Below are 23,892 nucleotides of genomic sequence, written 5' to 3' on the forward strand. Positions count from 1 at the left end.
GGAAGAATCTCAAACGCATGATGCCAAGTAAAAGAAGCCAGATTGAAAAGGTGACATACCACATAATTCTCTTGCAATGACACTCTTGAAAGAAAAAACCTACAGGGACAGAGAACAGATCAGTAGTTAGCAGGGATTGGGATGGGGGAAGAACTGACTACAAAGGGTCAGCACAAGGGAATTTTTTGAGAAATGGAATTCTCTGTATTTTGATTGTGTTGATTGTTAAACAACTTTATGCATTTGTCACAACTCAGAACTATATAGCCAGAAGAGTGAATTTTACTTTATACAAATTTTTTAAAATAAAAATACAAACTGATTTTAAAATACAGGTTATATTATATCACATAAAGGTGAGCAATAGAAGAACTAAAATGAAAATTCAATTAGCAGAGCTTGAAGGGAAGAGGAGGAGGTAGTGTGAGTTAAATCTTTTTTTGCAAGGTGCCCGTAAATACTAATTTTAAGTTGATAGATTAAAAAAAAATAGTGGTGTAGCCTATCCCTTAGATTTATCAACCAAAAGAAATAAAACCAGAAATGGTTCAAATGGCTGCAAGTGCAGTGGAACTTGTGTGATTGAGGAGCTGGGGAGGGGAACTTTTATATTTCGTGTCTTATGTTCCTGTACCATTTGAAATCATACACGTGTATGTATCGCTTATAGTTTATTACAAAATAAATTTCAAACATATTAATACAAATATTGTGGATGCAAAATATCTTGATTTAAATTTTTTTTCACCAGATCTCATATTATGGAAAAAAAATCAAATTTAGAGCTACACTCCCAAGGTACTTAAAGGTGAAAGTTTCATTTACAGTAGTATAAAAAAGCACTATTGGTATCCTAACTAATGTCATATATAACACATTACAAATGTACTGTAATAAATACTGTTATAAATGTTAATACATAAAATATTATATAAAGTGAACAATTTTATTAGTTGTTCATACTTATTATAATATTTAATTATATCAATACCTAAGAGATATTTAAATTTCTCTAATTATGTCATAATAAAAATATCTTCAAAGAGATAACTTCCTCTCTTTATGTTGATATAGCAACAAAAATAAACTGAGATACTCAGTGATGACCAATAACCCTGAAAGCAGTCAAGGTTCTTGTCATCTACAGCCAAACTGAATCCAATGGGCCTATAACAGCTACTCCTGGTGGAAACTATGCTAAAACTTCTTGTAGAAAAACATCATAGAGGCTTTGGGGTCTGAACAGAATTTGACAGGGGAGAGACTTAAAGAATAGTTATTGAAAAAATAATTTACTCCATTCAAGCAAGTTTTTAATAGCTTTTGATCTGTTGCAAGAACCCCAAAGTGCCAGTATGTGAATGCATAATTGCGTAGGAGAAAATTCAGTACAAAGTGAATTTTGGTTCAACTTGACGAGTAAAGAATTTTCCCATGGCTGCTTTTGAGAAAATTATTATACCTTCCTTTCATCAAAATGTTGCTAATTCTGCATTTCTGTCAATAGCATTTAATATATTTATTTAGGTTGTCTGTTTTCTACCTCACTAAAGTAACAGACACCTTTATTTAAATCCCATCCTTGTTAACTTAACTTACATAATACATACACATACAATCTCTCCATATGTAAGAGAATCACTCTTGGCATCCCCACTGTGGGAGCCACGGAAATGCACCACTCACGTCTCCTGCTGCAGTTAGCACGAGGAGTGAGGGCCCTAGCTGTCGTTCCTCTGCATCTACCATTGCATTTGTGCTTAGGCCATGCTTCTCCCAAGCAGATCTCAGTCAGTGTCTGAGCACAGTGGAGGTAGAGTACCAGCCCGTTCCTGCAGGACATGAGACTCTTCCAGTGTGGGACTTTAGCTCAAGGAGTCCCCATTGGCTTTGTCAACACTTTCTTAGAACTACTCTGTTAACTGAGCCTCTTCCAACCCAATCCTCTGCCCCACCTCCTTTCACAGGTATCAGATCAGCAACTGGGTCCGAAGTTTTGCCTGCCTATTCCTGTTTCCTCCTCTTTACCCTCCACGTGCATTTCTCCTGCCAAATCTCATGTACCTCTAATCCCATTTTGGCACCTGCTTGGAGGATGTGAACTGATACACTCAATGTGAAGAAATGGTAAGCATGGCACCTTTCTATAAACACCTAGGCCACACTGGCTTCAAAGAAAAAGTATCAGAGCTAACTGTTACCCAAATGAGGAAGAGATTTAGCTGGGCCCCCAAGCTTCCTTGGGAATATCTTTTATATCTGTGATATATAATCTCCTCCTCAGTCTCTAGCCATAGTCTCTAATCTGGTCTTGCCTCCTTTTAATTATCCTGTCCCTCCACCCCAGCTACTATTAATGTCCTAAAGTAGCTTTCTGTTCCTATCACTCCTTTGCTTAAAGGCTTTGATGATTCCCTCAAGTCCAACAGTTAAAGTCCAAATTTCTCAGCCCTCAGACCCTCTACAACCTAAATACTGTCAACTTACTTCTCAAGTTTTAACTAGAAGAGGGCCCTCTTCCTCCAAGGCTAAAGACAAGAAGCAAAGGACTGGAGATGACATAAACAAAACTGAAGTTTAGGAAGAAAAGCTGGGAGATTCATGTTAGACAGTCTTAATTTTCCTGGTAAATAGGTGATGGTGAGCCAGTTGCTGAGAGGGATATAAGGAGTGGAAGAGGGGGGATAAGCATTGTGATAACCAAAGTGGAAATTCACAATGAATTAAAAATTGTGTGGAATAGCTCTCAAGGACCCTTTGACATATATTAACATTCTCTAGTAAACTGTTACTTTATTATAAATAAATGCATTTCACAAAGCAGATGCTCGAAAATATTTTTTGAATGAGTAAAGTAAGCACAACTCTAGAGAATTAATAGAAGTGGTTAAGAATGTGGACATAAGCTAGAATCTGAGAGCTCTGCGTCTCGGTGCCTCAGATTCCTTATCAGGAAAATAATGCGAACATAGTACCTACTTCATAAGGTTATCATAAGGATTTATAATTAAATGTGTATGTAATTTACTTAAATTATGCCAGCCACGTGGCGAGTGCTTTCTGTTTTCATTATCACCAGTACTTGTACAGTGAATACTGAGGTAATTAAAAAAAAAATTTTGACCTAAGGGTACAAACCCGAAGTTATAAGACTAATAAATTCTGGGGATCTAGCGTACATCATGGTGATTATAGTTAATAATACTCTATTATATACTTGAAAGTTGCTGAGTAGATCTTACATGTTCTCGCCACGAAAAAGAAATGGTAATTATGCGAGGTGATAGCGGTGTTACTTAGCACTGTGATGGTAATCATTCTGCAATATATAAGTGTACCAAATCAATACGCTGTACAACTTAAACTCACACACTGCTATATGTCAATTATATCTCAATAAAGCTGGAAAAAACTGACCAGGAATACGGTGTAGTAGATAAAGCACCAGAAACAGAATCAGAAGCCTTCATTTTGCCTTCCAGACTCCACTTAATATCTGTGACCTTGGGTATGTCATTTTGCATCCTCACAAGTACCTGTGTCTTATTACATAGTTGTAGTGAGTGTCAAAGGGGAAGATTTGTGTGAAAGTACTTCATACACCGTAAAAGACGACATATAAAAGTTACCACTCAGAAAACAATACACGTTTATGGATTTGTTTGGTTCATGTACCAAAGCCCTAACCCCTGAAAATCCTGAGGATCAGAAGTTAAATTTATATCTCCTAGATACATTGTAGACAATCTCTGTCCAAAAAACACGCTGCTTTAGGAATTAAAAGTGGAAGGGAAGCCTGCTCCTATTAGAGAAGATGGTGTTGGTGGGTAGAATCACTCAGTCTGAGATCTTTTGGTGGAGGTGGGAAGGAAAGGGTTTTCCAGGGAGCTAGAGCATGAAAAAAACAACATTTGAATGCCATGGCATATGCGATGTATGTAATGGCTCAGAGGTGTGTATTCATAAAATCAGCTTCCCCTTTTTCTTAAACCCATCTCTCCATAACCAGGCAGCCTGCTGCTACATCAGGAATTTACTGCTGTGAGCAACTATAAACATTGTGTTAATGGCAGCACTGCCTGAGAACGATCATTGGAGAGTGTCGTGTGTGCAGTTCAAGGCCAGAGACAGTATTTCCTACTCTCTACACACCACAGGGCACACACAGGATACAGCTCAAAGGCACTTTAATAATTATTATTATTAAAAGCAAACAATCAACTCCACAGATCAACGGCTCTTTTAAAATATGTTTTCTAAACTCCCGTCTCCTCTCAGATGTATGGTTATCGTCCACTGGGAAAGGCCCCAAAATGATAGCCAGAAATCTGCCACCACCACCCCTTCTGCTGTTCCTGCCATCATATTTAATTGTGTTTGTTCAACGCAAAGCCAAACTCATATGCAGTATATTTAGATGGTTAAAATAGCATAGCATTCCACTGTATTCACAGCTTATTTTCAATGCCACCATTCTTGGGAATTAGTCTGGAATAAATAAGGTAAAGAGAAAAGAAGCAACATAAATTTGTTCCAGTGACAAGGAAAACAATACCAAAATGGCAGTCTGGAGATTCGCCGTGAATGAAGGAATACAGAGTGTTCCTTCTGGTGAGCTTTCCTGCAAATGCAATCACCATCTCATTCGATAGTCTGGATTTATTTTAAAGTGGGTGAGAAAGAAAGCAGGAAAGTAATCGTAAGAAACTGTGAAAAGTACCTTTATTATTTCAAAGGATCAATGTACAATCACTGTACTTACTCTTACATGGCATTAAAGGTAAAGGTGTAGAACTGATACATATGTTGATTTTCTAAGCCTCTAAGGAGTCTTTATTTTCCACAATGGCAAACTTTCTAAGTTGAAAAACATATATCATTAATATATACTCAGGATCTCTTTTCTGAGGTCTCAGCTACTATCTATTTCTTCAAATGCCTTGAAAATCACAAATTTATAAAGGCTTGGTTGGATGTTTTTGTCATCCAACTCTATCTTAAAATTTTCAATGATAGTATCATTTAACAAATACAAACCCTACCACCCAAAAGTCAAAAGGCTTCTGAATCGTGGAGTAGAGAACAGACTTTGTTGCTGGAGAGGTTATGGCTTGAACTAAATCAATACATTAAAAATAAAGACCCGTGTTCTGTGCTTTTAATCTGAGCTGAACTTCACATAATAACAAAAACAGGCATTTTAAACATACAAAGCTTAATTAACCCGATTTTCATCCAAATGAATGAATATGCATACAGATAAATTTTTACTCGAGATTTCCCAGGATACATTTCTTATTCCAACATGACTGTTGATCAAACACCACCTTTAGAGAATACCTACTCTGTGTTCATCTGTCAAAGGCTGACTTTTTCTCTGCATTCTTATTCCTCATTTGTTTGTTAATTAATCCAACAAATGTTACTCAGAGCCAGCTATGTGCCCAAGGGCTAGTCTAGGTACTGAAGACACGGTTGGAATAAGACAGCCAAGGCACTCTTCTCGTGGATTGTACTTTCCACCCTGGAGGTGGAGCGGCGGGGGGAAGCAGGGTTAAACGACAATAAACAGAAACTATGATTTCAGGTAGTGATAGCTCAACTGAGAGAGCACAGTGAAATAGACTTGGAGGATCACTTTAGATGGGTGATAAGGAAAGACCTCTCTGAGCAGGCGACTTATGCCCCAGATAGACAAGATGGCACCAGCCATGGAAAGAGCTGAGGGAACTACAAGTACCAAGACCCTAAAATGGGGAAGAGTTTGGAGAATCCAAAGAACAGGAAAGGCAATGAACTTAGAACATCATCTGAATTGGAGGGACGTGTTTTGAGATGAGGCCTGATAGTAAGCAGAGGGCCCGTCCCGGTCAAGGACTCAGGCTGCCACTTCAAGATTCGTTCTGACTTTGCAGTCAGCACAGAATCAGCTTGTGGAACAAAGGTTAGTGCTGTCTCAGATACACATATTATTGGCACCACCATATCTCCTCTTTCATGTACCTGAACCATCCCTCAAGTGCTCATCCCTTGAGTCTTTACCTCCTACGTGGCTCACCTGGTCTTTAGACCCTCTTCCTTGCTCATTTTTTCACTGCTTGTCTTACAGACTCATGGGCCTGCTGCCTGGTCTCTGACCTGACACTTGTTCTGACCCTCATGATTGGTTTAGGCCTGGAGTGTACATAACCTCCATATATTTGACCTCAGGTATAACCTGACTGCCCCACCTCCCACCTCCAACTCCCTACTAATCCCAAATGACCTTTACTGTTTCCTTACTTGGCCAGACACTAACACTGCTTTCTGCTATGCTACTACTTTTCTAAGTATGTACAGTGTTTTAAACTTCCAAAACCACTTCATATCCTTTAAGCACTCTCTTGATTGTGTCAACAATCTCTATGAAGTAACTATATAATTATCATCGCTTAATTTTAAAGATGAGAAACTCCAAAGTTGAATAGTTTAGATAACTTTCTTAAGGTAAGCTCACAACAGGACTGGCCTGAGAACCCAGGAATACTGCTTTCCCATTTCCATCCTGTTCTGGAGGTGAGGGAAATCTTGTCCACTCAGGGTATTACAGTCTTGAGAGAGTAAGTCTACAGATGGTCTGCTTATGATATTGGATTTGAAGGCCAGGCACAAAGGAATTTAGGAGGTGAATAGAAAGGATTCCCTTCTCCTCAACTTTTTTCATATTTGTATATTTGAGTTCACTTTTGTTGTGACATTTGTTTGTGACAAATGTTTGTTCCCAGACAACATTTTCAGTGCTCTATATGAACTCAACCATAGTGTAGAGATAGATTAGTATGACTTTATTACCAATTAAAGAGAAGAAAAAAGGGAATAAGTAACTTGTTTAATTGGTGACTTTTGGAAAAAAGAACTGAGCATATTCAGCTGAGCTGCTCTAGGTTTTCATCTTTGGCTCTGCCTAACTCCAAAGATCATGGTTGTACGTAAGAAGTATCACTTTTTGGATGTAGGACAGCATATATAACTCCCATTTTAAAAGCTCAGTGTTCTGTGGTCTCATTTTCAAATATGTAATTTCAAATAACCATGTTGTCAAAAATTCAATGCTGCGCTCTAGAGCCCGAGAACCACAACTACTGAGCCCACACGTGTAGAGCACATGCTCCGCGACAAGAGAAGCCACCACAATGAGAAGGCTGAGCACCGCAATGACGAGTAGCCCCTGCTCACCACAATGCCGAGTAGCCCCTGCTCACCACAACTAGAGAAAGCCCAGAAAAAGAAAAATTAAAAAAAAAATTCAATGCACTATTTCTTTTTAAATCAGCATTTCAGATAAACCCAAACAAGAGAGCCTCTCAGAGAAAATAACAGAAAAACTTTTCCTTATCAGTCCAATGTTAATCAAGTCTCATAAATAACACTCTTAAAATAAATGGGAAAGTGCTAAAAGAGATGAAAAACTCTCAGGGGTCTTTCATCCTTCTAAGGCAGCTCAATTATATTCATTGTAGCTTGTGGTATGTGGTAGTTTAGAATAGAATGCTTTTCACACCATTCTTTAAGGATCTAAGAGATTCTAGCTGTTTTTGTTAAAAATTCATGATCCTGGGACTTCCCTGGTGGCGCAGTGGTTAAGAATCCGTCTGCCAAGGCAGGGGACACGGGTTTGAGCCCTTGTCCGGGAAGATCCCACATGCGGCAGAGCAACTAAGCCCGCGCACACAACTACTGAGCCTGCGCTCTAGGACCTTTAAGCCACAGCTACTGAGCCTGGGCGCCACAACTACTGAAGCCCACGTGCCTAGAGCCTGTGCTCGGCAACAAGAGAAGTACCTTTATTGAATGTACTGCTCAAAACAACGAGCAGTTGTTTTGAGAAGCCCGCACCGCAAAGAAGAGTAGCCCCCGCACGCCACAACTGGAGAAAGTTTGCACGCAGCAACAAAGACCCAACACAGCCAAAAAATAAATTAATAATAATAAAAAAAATTCATGACCCTTTTCCAAGAGAACTGTTTTGACCTGTTACTTCTGGCTAAATTTTTAGGAGTTCTTTTTCCCTACTCACTCCTGCACATAATAAGTCAGGGAAATAGACTTTAATAGCTATCAACCTAATTGAGGTATAACTAAAGTTGTTAAACAAAAACAACAATATGCAATTTGGGGTAAAACACAAATTCACTTAAAAGTGAATATTATACAGAGCAAATGCAGTAAGTTTTGAAGGATAGGTTGCCCCTAGCTTACCATTTAGTGGACTGGAAGCAGCAATTCACAGCTGAAAAGACTTAGTAAATTATAATACAGTTAATCTACATAAACTCAAAACTTTCCAAATAGCTTATTCCAACATGACTGTTGATCAAACACCACCTTTAGAGAATACCTACTCTGTGTTCATCTGTCAAAGGCTGACTTTTTCTTCTATCTTCCCTAGTTTGTTTCCAGATAGACATTTAATACTGGGTAAACATTGTGTAGCCATAGATTCAACAGAAGACCTGGCCTTTCCTCCACCACCCCTACCTCTCATCTCTCCAGGCAACTTTGGCACAGGTTGGGAACACCTGTGGGGGACTTGTGCATTAATAGGGTGCACTCTGAACTACTACCTGCCACGTGGTAAGCTTGCTGAGAGAAGGCTCTGTCCTTGATGGGGAAGTTTCTGGATTGTTCAACTTTGTCCATGATGGGTGGGTGAGCTTCATTCAGGGGTGAAATATTAGGAATACCACTATGACGACACATCTAAGCTACCACTTTTCTTGGCAATAAAGCTGCTTTTTAAAAAAAATCTCCACCTGGGAAATACTGAAATCTCTCTCTCAAGATATTTTCTTATATGCACCCAGATATCTCAAGGATGATTTGACAATTCTAGTATGTCACTATCCTTATTGTCGTTTATGAAAAATGATACTTTATATTTTTTTCAGAAAGATAAGAAAACATACAAAGATCATAAAGAAGATAAGTGAGTGTAAACAAACAGATAATACCTGAAGAATAAAAGCAACTGCACATATATATTTTATGTAAAAATGTGATACTTGATAGAGAAATGAGCATTTAAAATTTACACCTTACTGTTTTCACTGAAAACTTTAAAGGTATGGGAAAAAGCCATATTCATTGATCGAAAATATAAAGAAAACATTTATGCTTTTGTGCAAAATAAATTACATGTATAGACTCCTAGCCTGAAATCACATTATCATTTTATTGGGTTGTCCTGGGGTGTAAGTGCACGAGTGTGTCCGTATGTGTGTAAAGTAGTATGCAACTGAGACTACAGCAAGACGGTGCCAAAATAACTGGCTGAAAAGCAAAAAAATTCAATCATGACAGTTTTACTTACATGTTTCCCCTGATTAGCTGATTTGTCTTGGCATTTTGTATGCATTCATTAAATTGTTGTAAACAAAGGCATAGTATTATAATGACATTCAAATCAATAACTTTTGGTGTTTACAACACAAAATCAAAAATATTTAAAATTTAGACTAAAATCAACCAATTTCATCTCAGAAAAAGTTTTCCTGCCTTCTGCAAATGCTTACTATAGAAAAACAGCATTCAGAAACTATACTTCATATAATTTCAAATATATATATATACATATATATACACGCACACACTCACAAACAATCTATATATAAAAGATATATATCCTCTTCCCCTGCCACATGCCCCAAATCCCCAATCTTATTACCTGTTTTTGAGCAGTACATTGAAGGTCGTCTTATCCAGTCCCAGATAATTTGGCAGCAAGTTTGACCAATTCCAGTTCCATTTTGTGATAGCTGACTGTTGATAAATGAGAAGACGCTATTGTTAGTTATTAATCAGAGTTAATATGATCAGTAAATTAAAGCTCCAGCTGTGATAGACTAACTAAGAAGGAGGGGGGTCCAGAACAAGGACTTAGACAGATAACATCAATCATGTCCACAGAATAAGGTTTTTATTCCAATAAGACAGCAATTAATTTATAAATCCATTTGGGGATGTAGTCATTATTTATAAAAATATAAATCAATTTCTTGAGTCGTTATTCTTCCAAGAGCTAATGAAATTTGCCCAACAAGTTTCTCTGAAAGGGTGACTCTGTAGAGCAAAGCAAAATAATTGGCAACTTTTTCATGTATCAATTTATAGTTTTTTGGGGGTTTTTTTAGCACCCAGAAGTTTGATTAAAAAAACAAAGATGGAAGTACTATGGCTCAAATTACAAGACACAGCCTAATTAGAGTAGGATATTAATGTTTTTGGTTAAAAATCGGCTTTAAAGGGGAAATTATAAGGACCTGTAAATAACATAAGTAATTCTTTTTTTTCTCATTTAATAGATAATTTCACAACAGAGCAAGGAGAAAAATTACTGTGAAAGATAATCTCATAATTCAGAACTGAATACAACATACCATTTATTTAAATGAAGTGAGGATAATTTAACAGCTACAATGATTATTTATGGCTGGAGGAATCTAATGTACAACACAGGAAGGCAGCCAATAAACTCAAACTTATACAATATATTTGGTTTTAAAGTATTATAGACGCTTATACCCCTTAACACTAAATAGTTTTGATAACAAGCATCTAGGCCAGTGTTTAAAATCCAACAAGAACTATGCCCTGTCACCTGCTGATTAATGGAGCACTACAATCCTGTCATAGAGCAGGAGAATTCTGCCCCGGGTTGTCAGCATTTGAAGGTCTTATTCTACTACAGTATTGATGAATGTAGACTAGGGTTGTAACAGGCATGGTAAAAATATTATCTGCATCCCGAATTAGGCCATTGTTTTAATTCTTATTTTCATCAGAGCTCTAGGTCAAGCAATCCTTCTCTTCTGCCCTGTTAGTTCAAATAGTCTGTCAGGAGGCTACTGGGAAAAGGGACCAAAAAAAAGAACAAAGCAAAAGCAACTTTAGGTTTCAAGTCCTTTGGAATAAAGATGATCTTTTTAATGTGACTATGAAACATGCAGCTGAAACAATGGCATTATCTGACATTAAAAAATGTGTGGTGTTTATCACACTGACTTTATTCCAAACATCCTGACTTTAAGATCGTTAACAAATTCATTTTAAATTCAGGAATGTGCTTAGGGTTATAAAACAGCAAATTTACCTCATGCCACTTAAAATAGGAGCTCAAAGCCCTATTTACAATCAATTTTAAACTATTTTATAGTTTACCTGATAAATTAGATAAATTCATAAAGATTGCAAGGTGTTTTGTTGAGTGTGTGTATTGGGAGATGGGGGAAGCCAGGGAGGGGAAGACTGTAAGAAACACGCGGTTTCTCGAGGCTGCCAGAGACACAGCCGAACAGATGCTCCCTCTGCCCACAGTGAACCGACCGGGGCAAAAGTCAAAGTTTACAGACCAAACATATGAATCCGTTTGACAAATAGAAAGAAGGTAAAATAACTTTTCCCAAGTCAATTTGCGCAAACAAGAACAAGGCCTTTTGCTTCCTAGCCAAAGAAGCTTAGGAGTAAATACTCAAACACAAAGCACTTCTTTTCTAACTTGTGTAAAAACAACTCTACAAATTTTAATTAAATTTACTATTTAATTTCCACATACCTGATCAAGCATGTTTTCGCTAAACACCTTGTACACATGGAAAGGGTTAAAGGCAGAGGGCTGATCTTCCACACTCCTCAAGGTCACCTTTAAAGGTTGAATGCGAAATGGCTTTTCCTCTGAACCATTCATAGAAAACAGCTGTTCTTTTAAATGCTCCTTCAAGGGAAAAAAATTACAAGTCGTGATGGTAGGAAGCATATATTCTCTTTAAGAATAAACTGGTCAATATCCAAACCTACCCTTTCAGCACATTTGCTACATTACACAGTATTATTTGCCTCAGGACAGAATACATTTTCAGAAGAAACATAGCAGAGTACATACCCATCAGGATTACAATAAACCCATCAAAAACAGGTTCACTTAATATATAGGACAGATTAGAAAGCCATTTAACAAATTCTCACATAATGAATGTACGCTTGATATATCAGAATCTTTTTAATAGGCATTGTCTTGTCATTTCTTCACATGTTAACATGTCTGGTTACCAAAACTTAACTCAGGTGCATGACTATTCACAGTCCATGACTGTTCATTCATTCATTAAGTGTAGTTGCTACCTACTCCATGCTCAGCAGAGAACTAAGTACTCTGATAGTTCCCTGCAAGCAGTCTCCCTCTATGTAGAATTAATTATAATGCAAGCTCCTAAACTCTAGTTTCACACTGTGGACTGAAAAATATCAAGGTTCAATAGAAGCTCAAAGTATGTAATTTTAATTCTACCCCCAAATGCCAGTGACAACCTGGGGAGGAAAAGAAAAAGTCAATCTACTGCATTATACCTCATTTTCCATCCATAAATAAAAAGGTGAATAACCATAATCTACTTCATAAGACTCCTTCTGGAAAACGATAAATTTAAATGACTAAAAGTTTCCCTCAAACTATCAAATACTTAATAAGTCATTTAATAAATAATATAACAGAAATGTCCTCCTGATTTTTAGTGTCACAATATAATGTTTTCTTGAAGGTTAGGGTTAGGACTTAGGGTCAGAAAGTTAGAGCTGAAAATGACTTCAGAGGTCATCTTGAAAACCCTTACTACTCAAAGTCCGGTGTGTGGGTCAGCCAAATGAGCCTCACCCAGGAGCGTGTTAGAAAAGCAGAATCTCAGGCCCAACCAAATGAGAATCTGCCTGTTCACAAGCTTTCCCAGGAGATGAGTAGGCACATGAAAGTCTGAGAAACTCTAGCCCACACTACATTCAGTGGTTGGCTCTGAAAGGTCAGATGACAAACTTGAGGTCACACACAGGAGCTTGGAAGCGTCAGTAAGAAGCCAGACCTCTGGTCTCAGGTCACTGTGTTTTCCCCGTGCCTCTGTAACTTCATGAATAGAGAACGCCTGCTGTACTCACTGTAGAAGGCAAATTTCAGATCCTAAAACCCTCCATCTCGCAATAAAAAACACTGCTTGACATTTCTTAAACCTGCTCATTGTGGACCATATCTTTTTTAGAATGATTAATTCTGTATCATCCGACAGACACACACGGACTCTTATTAAATATTATTAGATAACAATAAAGCCATCAGAAAAGTATATTAGATTTAGATTTTTGAACAGAAACAATTTTTCTCCATCATGATTTCTGAAAGTAAAAATTTAAAAAGGAATAAATTATTCCCCTTTCATTGAAAAACTGCTTTGTTTTGGCTAATAACAATCGTTCTCACTGTTTCCCCTTACGTGGCTATGTTTTGGCTTTTTTTGTTTCCACAATTCAGAAAAGAGAAAGTGCTCTGTTCTGTTGCAAGCTGTGAACACAATGGTGTTTTCTCCCTTGTGGATTTCTCTGACCTCTGTGCTATATTGACACTTGCCACTACCCCTTCTCAAAAGCCTCAGATTTTCTGTGGCATCACTTTAACCAGACGTACTGCTAATGTGGTCTTTCTTTAGAAGAAATACATTTTTCTTTGAACATCCTTTCCTGAACATATTCCCTGTGCCGTTACATCAGAGCTTATTCCTCTACCCATCGCTTCTCTGTTGCTCTCCACTGAAGAGATACACTGGCCTCATGAGCTCAACTACCATCCTAGTTGAAAGCCACCAAATCTAGTCAGAGCCTCTTGTATCTGTGCTTCTGGCCAGCATCTTCAACCACCATTTGGACTTTTATGCTCGGACACCTTACCTTTACCTCAAACATTTAAAATCTCATCTTCTCTCAAAACTTCCCTGTCTCTCAATAGCACACCCATGCTTCCACTCACCCAGGCCTGTACGTGTAAATGCTCTGTATTTATGTTTTCGAACACAATTTAGCAGCACACCTGAAAGTGCTAAAGACATGACGCCACTCATCAAATGAACAAACGTCACGGTGCAATTTACCTACAGCATAACGATGCCTCACAGTATAAAAGCAGCCATAAGTATTATGCTAGTCACTCAGTCACCCTTGTGTTATTTGTGTTTACTGCCTGCTTTGTCTAAGTACTCAAGGCAGAGGCCTTGCTACTTTCGTTGATTCTATCCTCACCTTACATTGTGCCTCTAACCTTGCAGCCTGCATTTCACACAGCACAATAAACCACCAAGCACTTAGCTTGCTTTCCCATCTGATAGATGTTGCCATAACAGTAAGTATATTCAGTTGCAGAGAAAGAAAAATCGTAACTTTGAATCAAAATGTGGTGATACTCCCGCAAAGAGTCTTACGTACATCAGCTCTCATAGCACACCTGTTCAGAAATGCTTCCTCAGAGTTCCACGAGTTCTACGAGAAAACAGCCTTTGGATTTCCTGAATACAACAGGTGGCCGATGGCCAGTAAATATCCAACTTAACTTTTGTTGATTTTGCTTACTGGTGATTTACTGATCTTTCTTGTGTTATGGAACTTTGAAAGAAAAGACTCCTCTATCAGTCTGGCAATCTATACCAGCCATTGTTGTGCTCAGAATTATTGTAAATCAACTTTACTAAGGCTCTGAGGGTACTCTGACTACAACATCTGTTCCTCTGTAACCACCACAGTTACTTTGGCCAATCTGGGTGGCCAGGTTGACATGCCCATGAAGACTCTGACTCCGTAATGGAGGTCTTTCAGTTTGCCAAGGCCGCGACCTCCTGCTTGCCTGAGATGGAAACCTCAAACAAGCTGTGAGAGATCATTAGCAAGCATGAACAGGTTGTGTTACTTTGTAACAATTTCTACTGAGCTCCAGTCCCTTAAGAACAGGACCTTGACTCATAGCTACAAAGGCCTCCATCCTTCTCAGGTGATCATTGAAGTTGACTGGTTGATTACCTCTCTGCAGGCCAGAAAACAAGATTTACTTGAAGTAACTTTCAGATAGATAATAGTGGGGAGAACATTTATGTAACTGAGTTGTAAAATCCTGTGGTAGAGTTAATTCACTCCTTGGAAATGTATGGTTTTTAAGGCCTGCCTCATGGAGATAAAACACTATATCTTAACATTATTCATATTATACAATTTTTATTATGCCAAAAAATACATTCATGTGTTTGCAAATATAAACATAATTCTAATTCACACTAGATGTCACATTCGAATCCAGATATGTATGATCAAATTAAAAACCTAAGTTAGCAGACTTGTATTGTTTCAAGTAATAACTGAGATACCTACTCTTTACATTTTTGCTAAAATAGCCAGATACATGCAAGGTCAGACGCTTAACCCAGCAGAGAGGTGAATAAGCATGACATTGGTTCTAATCAGTGTCCCTACATTAATGTACTTTCTTGGGTTAATCTAGTTGCTCCCAAATATGGTTCGATATTCTTCTGAAGTTTCTCATTATGTAAGGAATCTTCAACTTCACCAACACGAGTATGACGGCTACAGGAGAAGAGCTATATCTCTCTTCAGAAAATTCTTCATTTCACAAATACCAGATTTTAACATCAGCTTAATGGTCACGAATACACGATTCCCATACTACACCTCTAGTCTCTACAATTCCGAACTGAGTACATGAACCGTGTCATTGTTTAAACCGTATAAATAAAACCGACATTGCTTCGGTGAAGCTTCTGCTGTACAAATGCAGAACAGCCGGGGCTGAATAGATTCTATTAATAATGCAATATTGAGTTTGGTATTGACTTTAAGAAGTATTATCACCTCCTTGACTAACCCTTAGCTGCCAGCAGACGCTGCCTCAGGCCAGTACACACCTAATTGCTCGGTAAAAAGGCCGTTTCCCTACCTCATTGAGCCGCATGATGTGATAAATTTGCCTCAGGTACTCGCTGCCACCTGGTTTGTGGCAGATATCCAGGACCATCATGTTTATTTTCTGCTCAGTCAGTTCAAGAGCAATATCTCCTTCTTCTAAGGCTGTGCTTTCCTCTATCGTCATAAATGCACTAAATACAAAGAAAGCATGTAAGTATCAGTGGTGAAGAACTGTAAAGACGGAAAATAATCAAAGAGATTGAGTGTGGAGAGTCGATGTAAATCTCGGATTCAAAGCACCTATAAAGACTTTGCTCAAATAGGTAAGCCTTCCCAAAAGGCTGCAGCTCACATAAACAGTGCCTTAGAACTGAGCACCTGAAAGCATTTTTAAAAATTGAATCGTTTCTTTTAAAACATTTCTTTATTGCATTTATACTCCTATCTATAAAACATTTCCCCATTACCACAACTGTTGAAATTGCTATAATCATGGGATGAAAACAAAACATTTCTTTTTAAAAACATGTAAGAAATAATCTGTATTTTCTCTTTGAGGATAAAGAGTATCTTTGATGCCAGAAATAGCTTTGGTATTCTGTCTTTTGCAGATTCCTCTTTACACCTGTCTCAGAACACATTAAAGACTAATTAAAGTGTCAAAAGGGGGAGCCTATTATGCTAAATATAGGCTGGGTGCTTCCTGCAGGAGTGCTGACCACTGGGTATTTTAAATTGGCCTTTTGACACTTGTTGCCTTCTAAAAATACATGCCCCCCTCCTGTTCCTTCTAGGTGACAGATAACTTAGCAAAAGTCACTACCCTGCTTATCCTTCCCGGAAAAGGGTCTATTATAACCACACCAGGAATGTGCAAGTTATATGTGGGAAAGGTTTCTTTTATGAGAACTCATATGCTTATTATTGATTTTAAACATTATTACATAGTAATAATGGATGACATAATTTTTAAAAAATTCTCAAGCTGTACCAGTGTAAAATTAATCACGATATTCAACTTACATCATATATATTCCATACTAATTTTCTTTTTACAAGTGCTATTAGGATCACGTTAGTCTTTGCAGTCTATGTATTCTTAAGAAAACGCATGGGTTTCCACTGTTTCCCAGACTAAATGAAATTTACTGTGGTGTAATCAGCTATATACTGCAGTTCATTACTGAGATTTTGCCGTGATTATAAATTCATTCTGCTAAGAGTCAGTGCCGCTGACCTGAAGACTGAACCAAATGATACCCAGCTGCTGGACATTAACTGTTATATTGCTTCCACATGTAGCTTCAAAGCATCCTCTAAAAAAAAAACCAAAAAAAGAACTTTATTATCATATAAGCCTTGCTAAAAAATAAAGCAAATCCTACTCTTAAAGATATTTATTAGCTAGAGTAAATCTTTAAACAAACAAAAAAGACCTTTTTGCAATAAAGAAAAGTTTGTAAATATCTTTTTGAAGCTGCATGCAGGCTGCAAGCGAAATTTCTTGTCAGGTTTTGTAGAGGCTGACATGGAAAAAGTTGAGGCCCTCTGACAAAAGAGTGTCTCAGTGTCAGCCCCTGAATTGTATCCTTTCCTGTCCATCACTGTGCAGGTGAAGCAAATGATTGGATTCAGTCAATGCTATGATTAATGAGTTCCTCTCTGGATTTGGGACTGCCTATCAATCATGTCATTAGGGAGAATGTGCCCTGAAAGAGGCAGACCTTAGCCAAGGAATAACTGCATTAATCTTAATCTGTATATGCACCCAGCCAGCCAAGTCAGGGTCACCATGATGAAAAACAATAATCTTCAACTCGACAAATTACTTTGCAAAGACAGACGTTTCTTTACTTTTTGGCCTGTGTGTTCTCCAGAATCTAAGTTGACTGTTTACAGCTTGAGTGTTACTACAAAGTGAAGGTTATTTTAATGAATAGTAATGTTTTCAGGCGGCATGCAAGACAAGCAATGCTTACAGCTGCCACCTTTCCACTGCAGTTATTTTCAGAGTTTCCATAAAATCAAAATTAAATCTGGGTGCAAGTGAAAGAAATCTAGCTAAATGATATTGTGTAGTTACAAGATAATCTTCATGAGGAATTAAGATTTCATTTATTTTAACAGAAGAACTATTTTAAGTGCTTACATTCTCATACTTGAAAAAAAAAATTATGGTAGAGCAAAGGCAACCCTCCACCTGTATACAGACATCATGGTTTAAAATACATTTTCCTCATGGTATAGATCTATGAACTAAATGATCATCAATCTGTGAGAAATGCATAGAGATGGAAGTTCATGTGTATATCAGATAATCAACTTGAAATCAAACTCGAGATGAAACATTCCTATAGCTCCCAAATCCATAAGAGATTCCCTAAAGTGAGTTAAGAAGTCAAATTTAACTCTTTGTCAAATAAATGAAATAACTGTAAATCTGGATTTTTGTACATTGATATTATTTGAGAAATTGAGAAAGACATAGGTAGCACTGTGCTAATTACAAATTACATAATATGTATTCAGAATCTTTGAGGGCTATAAGACGTTTTTAAAAATCAATAATTCTTTATTTTGGATGCATGTTACAACAGATAGCTAATCAGCCAAATATTAGCTAGACAATTTCCTACTAAAGGAGATAAACAGATGTGTTAGTGCTGTTTATAAGAAACTTAGACGAAAATTAACTTTTAAGGAAAAATTTTTCTCATGGATTCCTGTAGCCCCAGGTATATTACAGACATTACTTTAAACTGATCTTATTGATAGAGGGGGTCCTAATTCAGCAGTATCATAAATTTAACTTTATAATCAGATCCACTATTTTTACTCTGCTTTTTTCTCTCCCTTTTACACCCACTGCTATGGATAATGACGTGGCCTTAATCTTTTAGTCTTTGAATTAAAGCCTGTAAATTGGTATCAAATGCAAATGTAAAGATTAAGGTCACTGTCAACGTTACTAAGCATTTTCCTGACTGCTATTATTCCTACACACAGGATGCTCACAAGTAAATTTCTAGGAGTCGTATGACAAGAACAGGAAAATCATGATTACTTACATTTCTAACATTACTTACGTGACTACTTATATTAATTTGGATTAATATAAAGTCCTACAGGTTAATATAAACCAGTGAAGAGTATTTGTTATCACACTACTAACCAGTGAGTGCAACATATTTTAATGGTTTATAAATAACAAATGCTCACTAGTTCTAAGCTCGATGTTAAGAACTTTACAAACGTTATTTAATTTTTCAAAACAACTCTACCAGCTTAGTATCATCACTAAAAATGAGGTTTTGAGAGATTCTGTAACTTGCACAAGATGGCCCACTTACAAGGAATTTGTATTTGTCCATCTGATTCCAGAGCCTGTGCTCTTTATCACTACCACGTACTAAAAGTAACAACTTTTAGTTGTTTCAGGCAGAAAGTTATAATAGTATCTTCTAGCAATATGAATATATTTTCAAAGAATGGGGGACCGTGTATGTGAGAGTGTAGAAAAAGGAGGGGCTGGCTTAGTGAACTGTAGACCACATGAACCGTAACTCCCTTATCAATATCATGCAATTCTATACTGAAGACTACTTTTAAGTAGGACTCTATGTACATATTTAAATTCATCAGGGACCCTTAAAAATCTTCGCAATACCACAAATCACTTAGCTCTTGGTGACAAACCTATGAGAAGGCTGACATTTTCATACAGAAACAGCTGGGTGTGTTTACAGCTTGAGTGTGATATGCCCCAGTTGCCTTCTGGGATTCTTACATTACCAGATGAAAAATGTGTACCTTTTTGACAATCAGGTACACAGAAAGCAATAAAGAGCCTTTTATATCCATTAATTCCTTCTTAATTTAATCTCCATGGCCAATCCATTTACAAAACGCTCCAGGCTATCCACTAGATACCTGTTTGCACACTGAAAAGGAGTGAAACCAAATTCTCCTGGGTTTAACTACCACCCTTTTAATCAGAAACCTTAAGATGGTGACTAAACAAGTATAATGTTCCAGTGTATCAATGGGGTTCAAATTCTAATAAGACAAGGAACATTAACAATCCAGTTTTTAATGGAATATTTATCTTTTTCTCTATTCATCAAAGTTCCCATGACGCTAGCAAAATGACCATTGCTGCCTATCCAACAATATTTGGTTGTGGTGGTTGTTTATTGTTGATTTTGCTTTTGTGAATGTATTTGATGAAATTCAGTGAAAGAAAAACATCACTTTACCATTCGGTGCTCAGTTTCCTTGCTTTCAACAATTGGCATTCAATCCAGTTGGGTTTTTGCTGCTCAATGCTCCGTATGACCTTCTGGGTCATTTGATTAGGGCTACTTGTCTGCTCTCCCATGATGCTTTCCAAACACACACAGATTAAACTGAGTTTCTCTTTACTCCATCTGTCAAGGGAGGCACCTGTTAAAAGTTCCACAGTGTTTCCATCCTCAAATATCCGACATATAATTACAATCAAGTTCCAGACAAGCAGGCCAGCTTTCTTTAATTCAACAAAGTTTTTTGACATTTTTCTCTCAGCCAGAAAAAAGAAGTATTTAACTGGGGGAGGCAAACATGCAATCACCGTAGGTAACTTGCTGATTACAATAGATACTGCCTGAGCAGCAAGCCTTGTGAAGCCTGGGGAAGAAAAGAAAGAAAAGGTATGATTAATATTAGCATTTGTGTTCCATCACTGTGTTGCTTTGAGTGTTGTGTGGGGATGTCTAATTTTTGCGGAGAAAATTGTTGAGAAGAGCAAGTTCCTGACATATTCCGACAGGACTCTACTGGGGTCCTCTGTAGTACTGCCAAAAATTCCCCAAATCCCAAACTTAATTTTTCCTCCCACAAATGAAAATTAGAAAATTCAGAATTATTACTTATATTTTTATCTACTAAGACCTCAGGTTTAAAGGGCCCAATGTCCTCCTAATTAGTAAATGCAAAGGTACTCCTGCCGGACCTCTCTGTGGCCTTTGGCACTTCCTTAAGCCTTTCTCCTCTTCCCCTGGAAACCATGACAGAATCATTCCAGCTCTTGTTGGGACTGGCTCCTCTTCTTTTAGTTCTTAGCCCAAATGTCACCTCCTCTGAGAGCCTCCCCCCACCATCCCATGTAAAGCAGTCCCTTCATGCCCTTCTCAGGCCAGCCCCCAGTCCCTCCCTATTATTAGACCCCATTTTATTGCCTTTATTATAGCACTTAGCATCAGTTAATAATAATCTCCTGGGCTTCCCTGGTGGCACAGGGGTTGAGAGTCCGCCTGACGATGCAGGGGACGCAGGTTTGTGCCCCGGTCCGGGAAGATCCCACATGCCGTGGAGCGGCAAGGCCTGTGAGCCATGGCCGCTGAGCCTGCGCGTCCGGAGCCTGTGCTCCGCGACGGGAGAGGCCACAGCAGTGAGAGGCCCGTGTAACGCAAAAAAAAAAAAAAAAGGAAAGAAAAAAAAATTATAATCTCCTTTATTTCTTCATTATCTGTCTCCATCCACTAGAATATAAGCTCCAGGAAGGCATTCCTGTAGCCCAAGCACTTAGGACCTCATCTATAACAGTTGTTCAGTAAGTATTCGTTGAATAAATGAGTCAACAAACTGGTTCATGTTTACCTCTATTATTCTGCTTCTTTGTGTCCCACGCTAGTTCCACTTCTACTAACACCTCTTAAATGTATTTGCTAAGTCCTTGGCCTGTTGACTGTAGATTCTACTCTCCCTTACTTGGTATTATTTCTCTGAAGGATTTACTGATCTTCCCTCTCTAGATCAGGGTTTCTCAACTTTGGCACTATTCACATTTGGGGCTGGAGAATTCTTTATTGTAAGGAGCCGACCTGTGCATTGTAGGATGTTTTAGTGGCATCTCTGTCCTACACTCACTAGATGCCAGTGGCATCCTCATCAATTGCGACAAACAAAAATGTCTCTAAAGCATTGCCAAATGTCCCCATCTTCCTAGTTGAGAACCACTCTTCTAGATGATTCTAGAATCTTCAGTCTTGGCCTTTCTCCAGGGTAACAGTCCTACGACTTCAGCTCCCCGATGGGCATTCCACTTCTCTGTCCTAGTCATCATTAACTCAAACCATAGCTAAAACCAAATTCATTGTTTTCCTCCCAAACTACCTTGGCCCTCCTGACTCTCTCTCCCATGCTCTCTTCCTTCCTTCTCTTCTTCTGTCCTTCCTTCCTTTTCAATCTTGTAAACATTCCTGTTGATCCTTCATCCCACACTGGGGACTGCACTGATATATCTTCCTACTCCCTCATCTGACACCCAATTTTGCCTCACTGTGACCATGGCTACTACCTATTCAAGCCCTCCCTCACAAGTGGTATCTGGACTATTGTAGGACTCTCATCTCCCTGCTCCAGACCATGCCCAGCTGTAAAGCCAGATTACCTAATTTCTCTGCTACAATTCTTTTAGCTTTTAACAGTTTTCCACTGTTACGAGATCAGTCTGCAGAGCGTTGCTGACAAAACACTCCACAGTCCAGTCTCAGCCAGTTTCTATGAACCTTTATTTTATCCTCTTTGCTTTTAGCCTTCTGAATATCTCATTATTCTCACATAGGATGCCCTTCCTCTTCGTGGGTCACTCATAATCTTCAATTCTTCGTTCAAAGTCCTTGCCTCCTATGAATTTGTTTGAACATATTATCCATATGACTATGTTGGTAATCAGGTCCATAACGTGCCATGTTGCACTCTCTTTTGTATTATCATCTATTACTGTTTATGTTATATTCTTATTTTTTAACAGCTTTATTGGACTATAATTGCTTTGCAATGGTATGTTAGTTTCTGCTTTATCACAAAGTGAATCAGCTATACATATACATATATCCCCATATCTCCTCCCTCTTGCCTCTCCCTCCCACCGTCCCTATTCCACCCTCTAGGTGGTCACAAAACACCGAGCTGATCTCTCTGTACTACGTGGCTGCTTCCCACTAGCTATCTATTTTACATTTGGTAGTATACATAAGCCCATGCCACTCTCTCACTTTGTCCCAGCTTACCCTTCCCCCTCCCCGTGTCCTCATATTCATGAGTTGTCTTTACAAGGAGACTAAAAGCTCCTCAAGAGCATGGAAGAAAATCTCCTCACTCCTTGAGTATCCCACAAAGCCAGACACAAGTGTTTTAATCTACTATGTACATAATTGAATTTGAACACTGGAACGGAGCGAGAAGTCTAAAGAGGATAGCTTTAAGTTCTTCAGAAAAACATTTTTTACTGTTTTTACTGAACAAAAATAATTTAACACTGTGAAAGATTTTTCAAGATATTTGTGACATTTAAAGAGGTCACTCTGCTCTATAAAAGTATAACGCTCTTGGAAAACATAGGTCTAGTCTAGTGACTCCTCAGAAATTCATGATAACTTAAGAATCATTTTCAAAATTAACTGGATCAGTCTCTATACATTTGTAAAAATTGGGTCCAAAATATATTTGAATGATCTCATAAGACTTTTGTATTAAATAAAATAATAAATATGAAAGCACCTAGCTCAATACTTGGTAAAAAATAGTTGCTCAGTAAATGTTTTCTTTTTATTCAAATAAATGTTTAGATGAGGCTTAAAATATAGATAAAGCAAATTAAGAAACCACTCTTCTCAGTGTTCTTAAAGTATCTTAAATGTTTTATTGTTTTTATGTGTTTGTGTCTCATATTCCCTAATCTGTTGTCAGGTATTTGACTTAAAAGATTATATCTTATATTCTGTTTATCCTAAAGAGGGCTTAACTGAACATAGTGAGTAAACATTTGACAATAATATAAGCAGATACCAGGTGAAGATTAGAAATTCTCTTCACAACTGTACTTCTACTGATATTTATAAAATCTGAGAATTGCAGGTACTGAAATCCCTAACTACTTTATTAAAGCTTAAGGCAAATTCCAATCAGAGCCTTTAGGCTGATGACAAATCCATTCTACTAATCACAGGGTCTCTGAGTCTATGGTGATGTTAACAACATACCAGGGAAGGATCTTTTAAAAATGCCACACACTCATTTTTCTGTCTTTATTTAAATAAGTTGACTTCTAACTCACATATATATAATATATTGTAAGAGCCATCCCAATTT

General features: G+C 37.8%; 1 protein-coding gene across 3 annotated transcripts in view; it reads right to left on the reverse strand.

Annotated features, from left to right (window-relative positions):
- Positions 1-23,892, reverse strand: part of KIAA0825 (KIAA0825 ortholog) — a 403,281-nt gene that overhangs the window by 188,091 nt on the left and 191,298 nt on the right. For 2 of the 3 annotated variants that reach the window (XM_067731231.1, XM_067731232.1), the window contains 4 exons: positions 20,016-20,424; positions 15,791-15,950; positions 11,591-11,749; positions 9,704-9,798 (listed from right to left, as the gene is read on the reverse strand). In XM_067731231.1, the coding sequence (XP_067587332.1) occupies positions 9,704-9,798; positions 11,591-11,749; positions 15,791-15,950; positions 20,016-20,424 (823 nt within the window). Of the gene's footprint in view, positions 1-59; positions 100-9,703; positions 9,799-11,590; positions 11,750-15,790; positions 15,951-20,015; positions 20,425-23,892 lie in introns of all 3 variants that reach the window. The other variant, XM_067731233.1, reaches the window with a different exon arrangement.

Source organism: Pseudorca crassidens, chromosome 3 (genome assembly GCF_039906515.1).
Source record: "Pseudorca crassidens isolate mPseCra1 chromosome 3, mPseCra1.hap1, whole genome shotgun sequence".
Lineage (NCBI taxonomy): Eukaryota > Metazoa > Chordata > Mammalia > Artiodactyla > Delphinidae > Pseudorca > Pseudorca crassidens.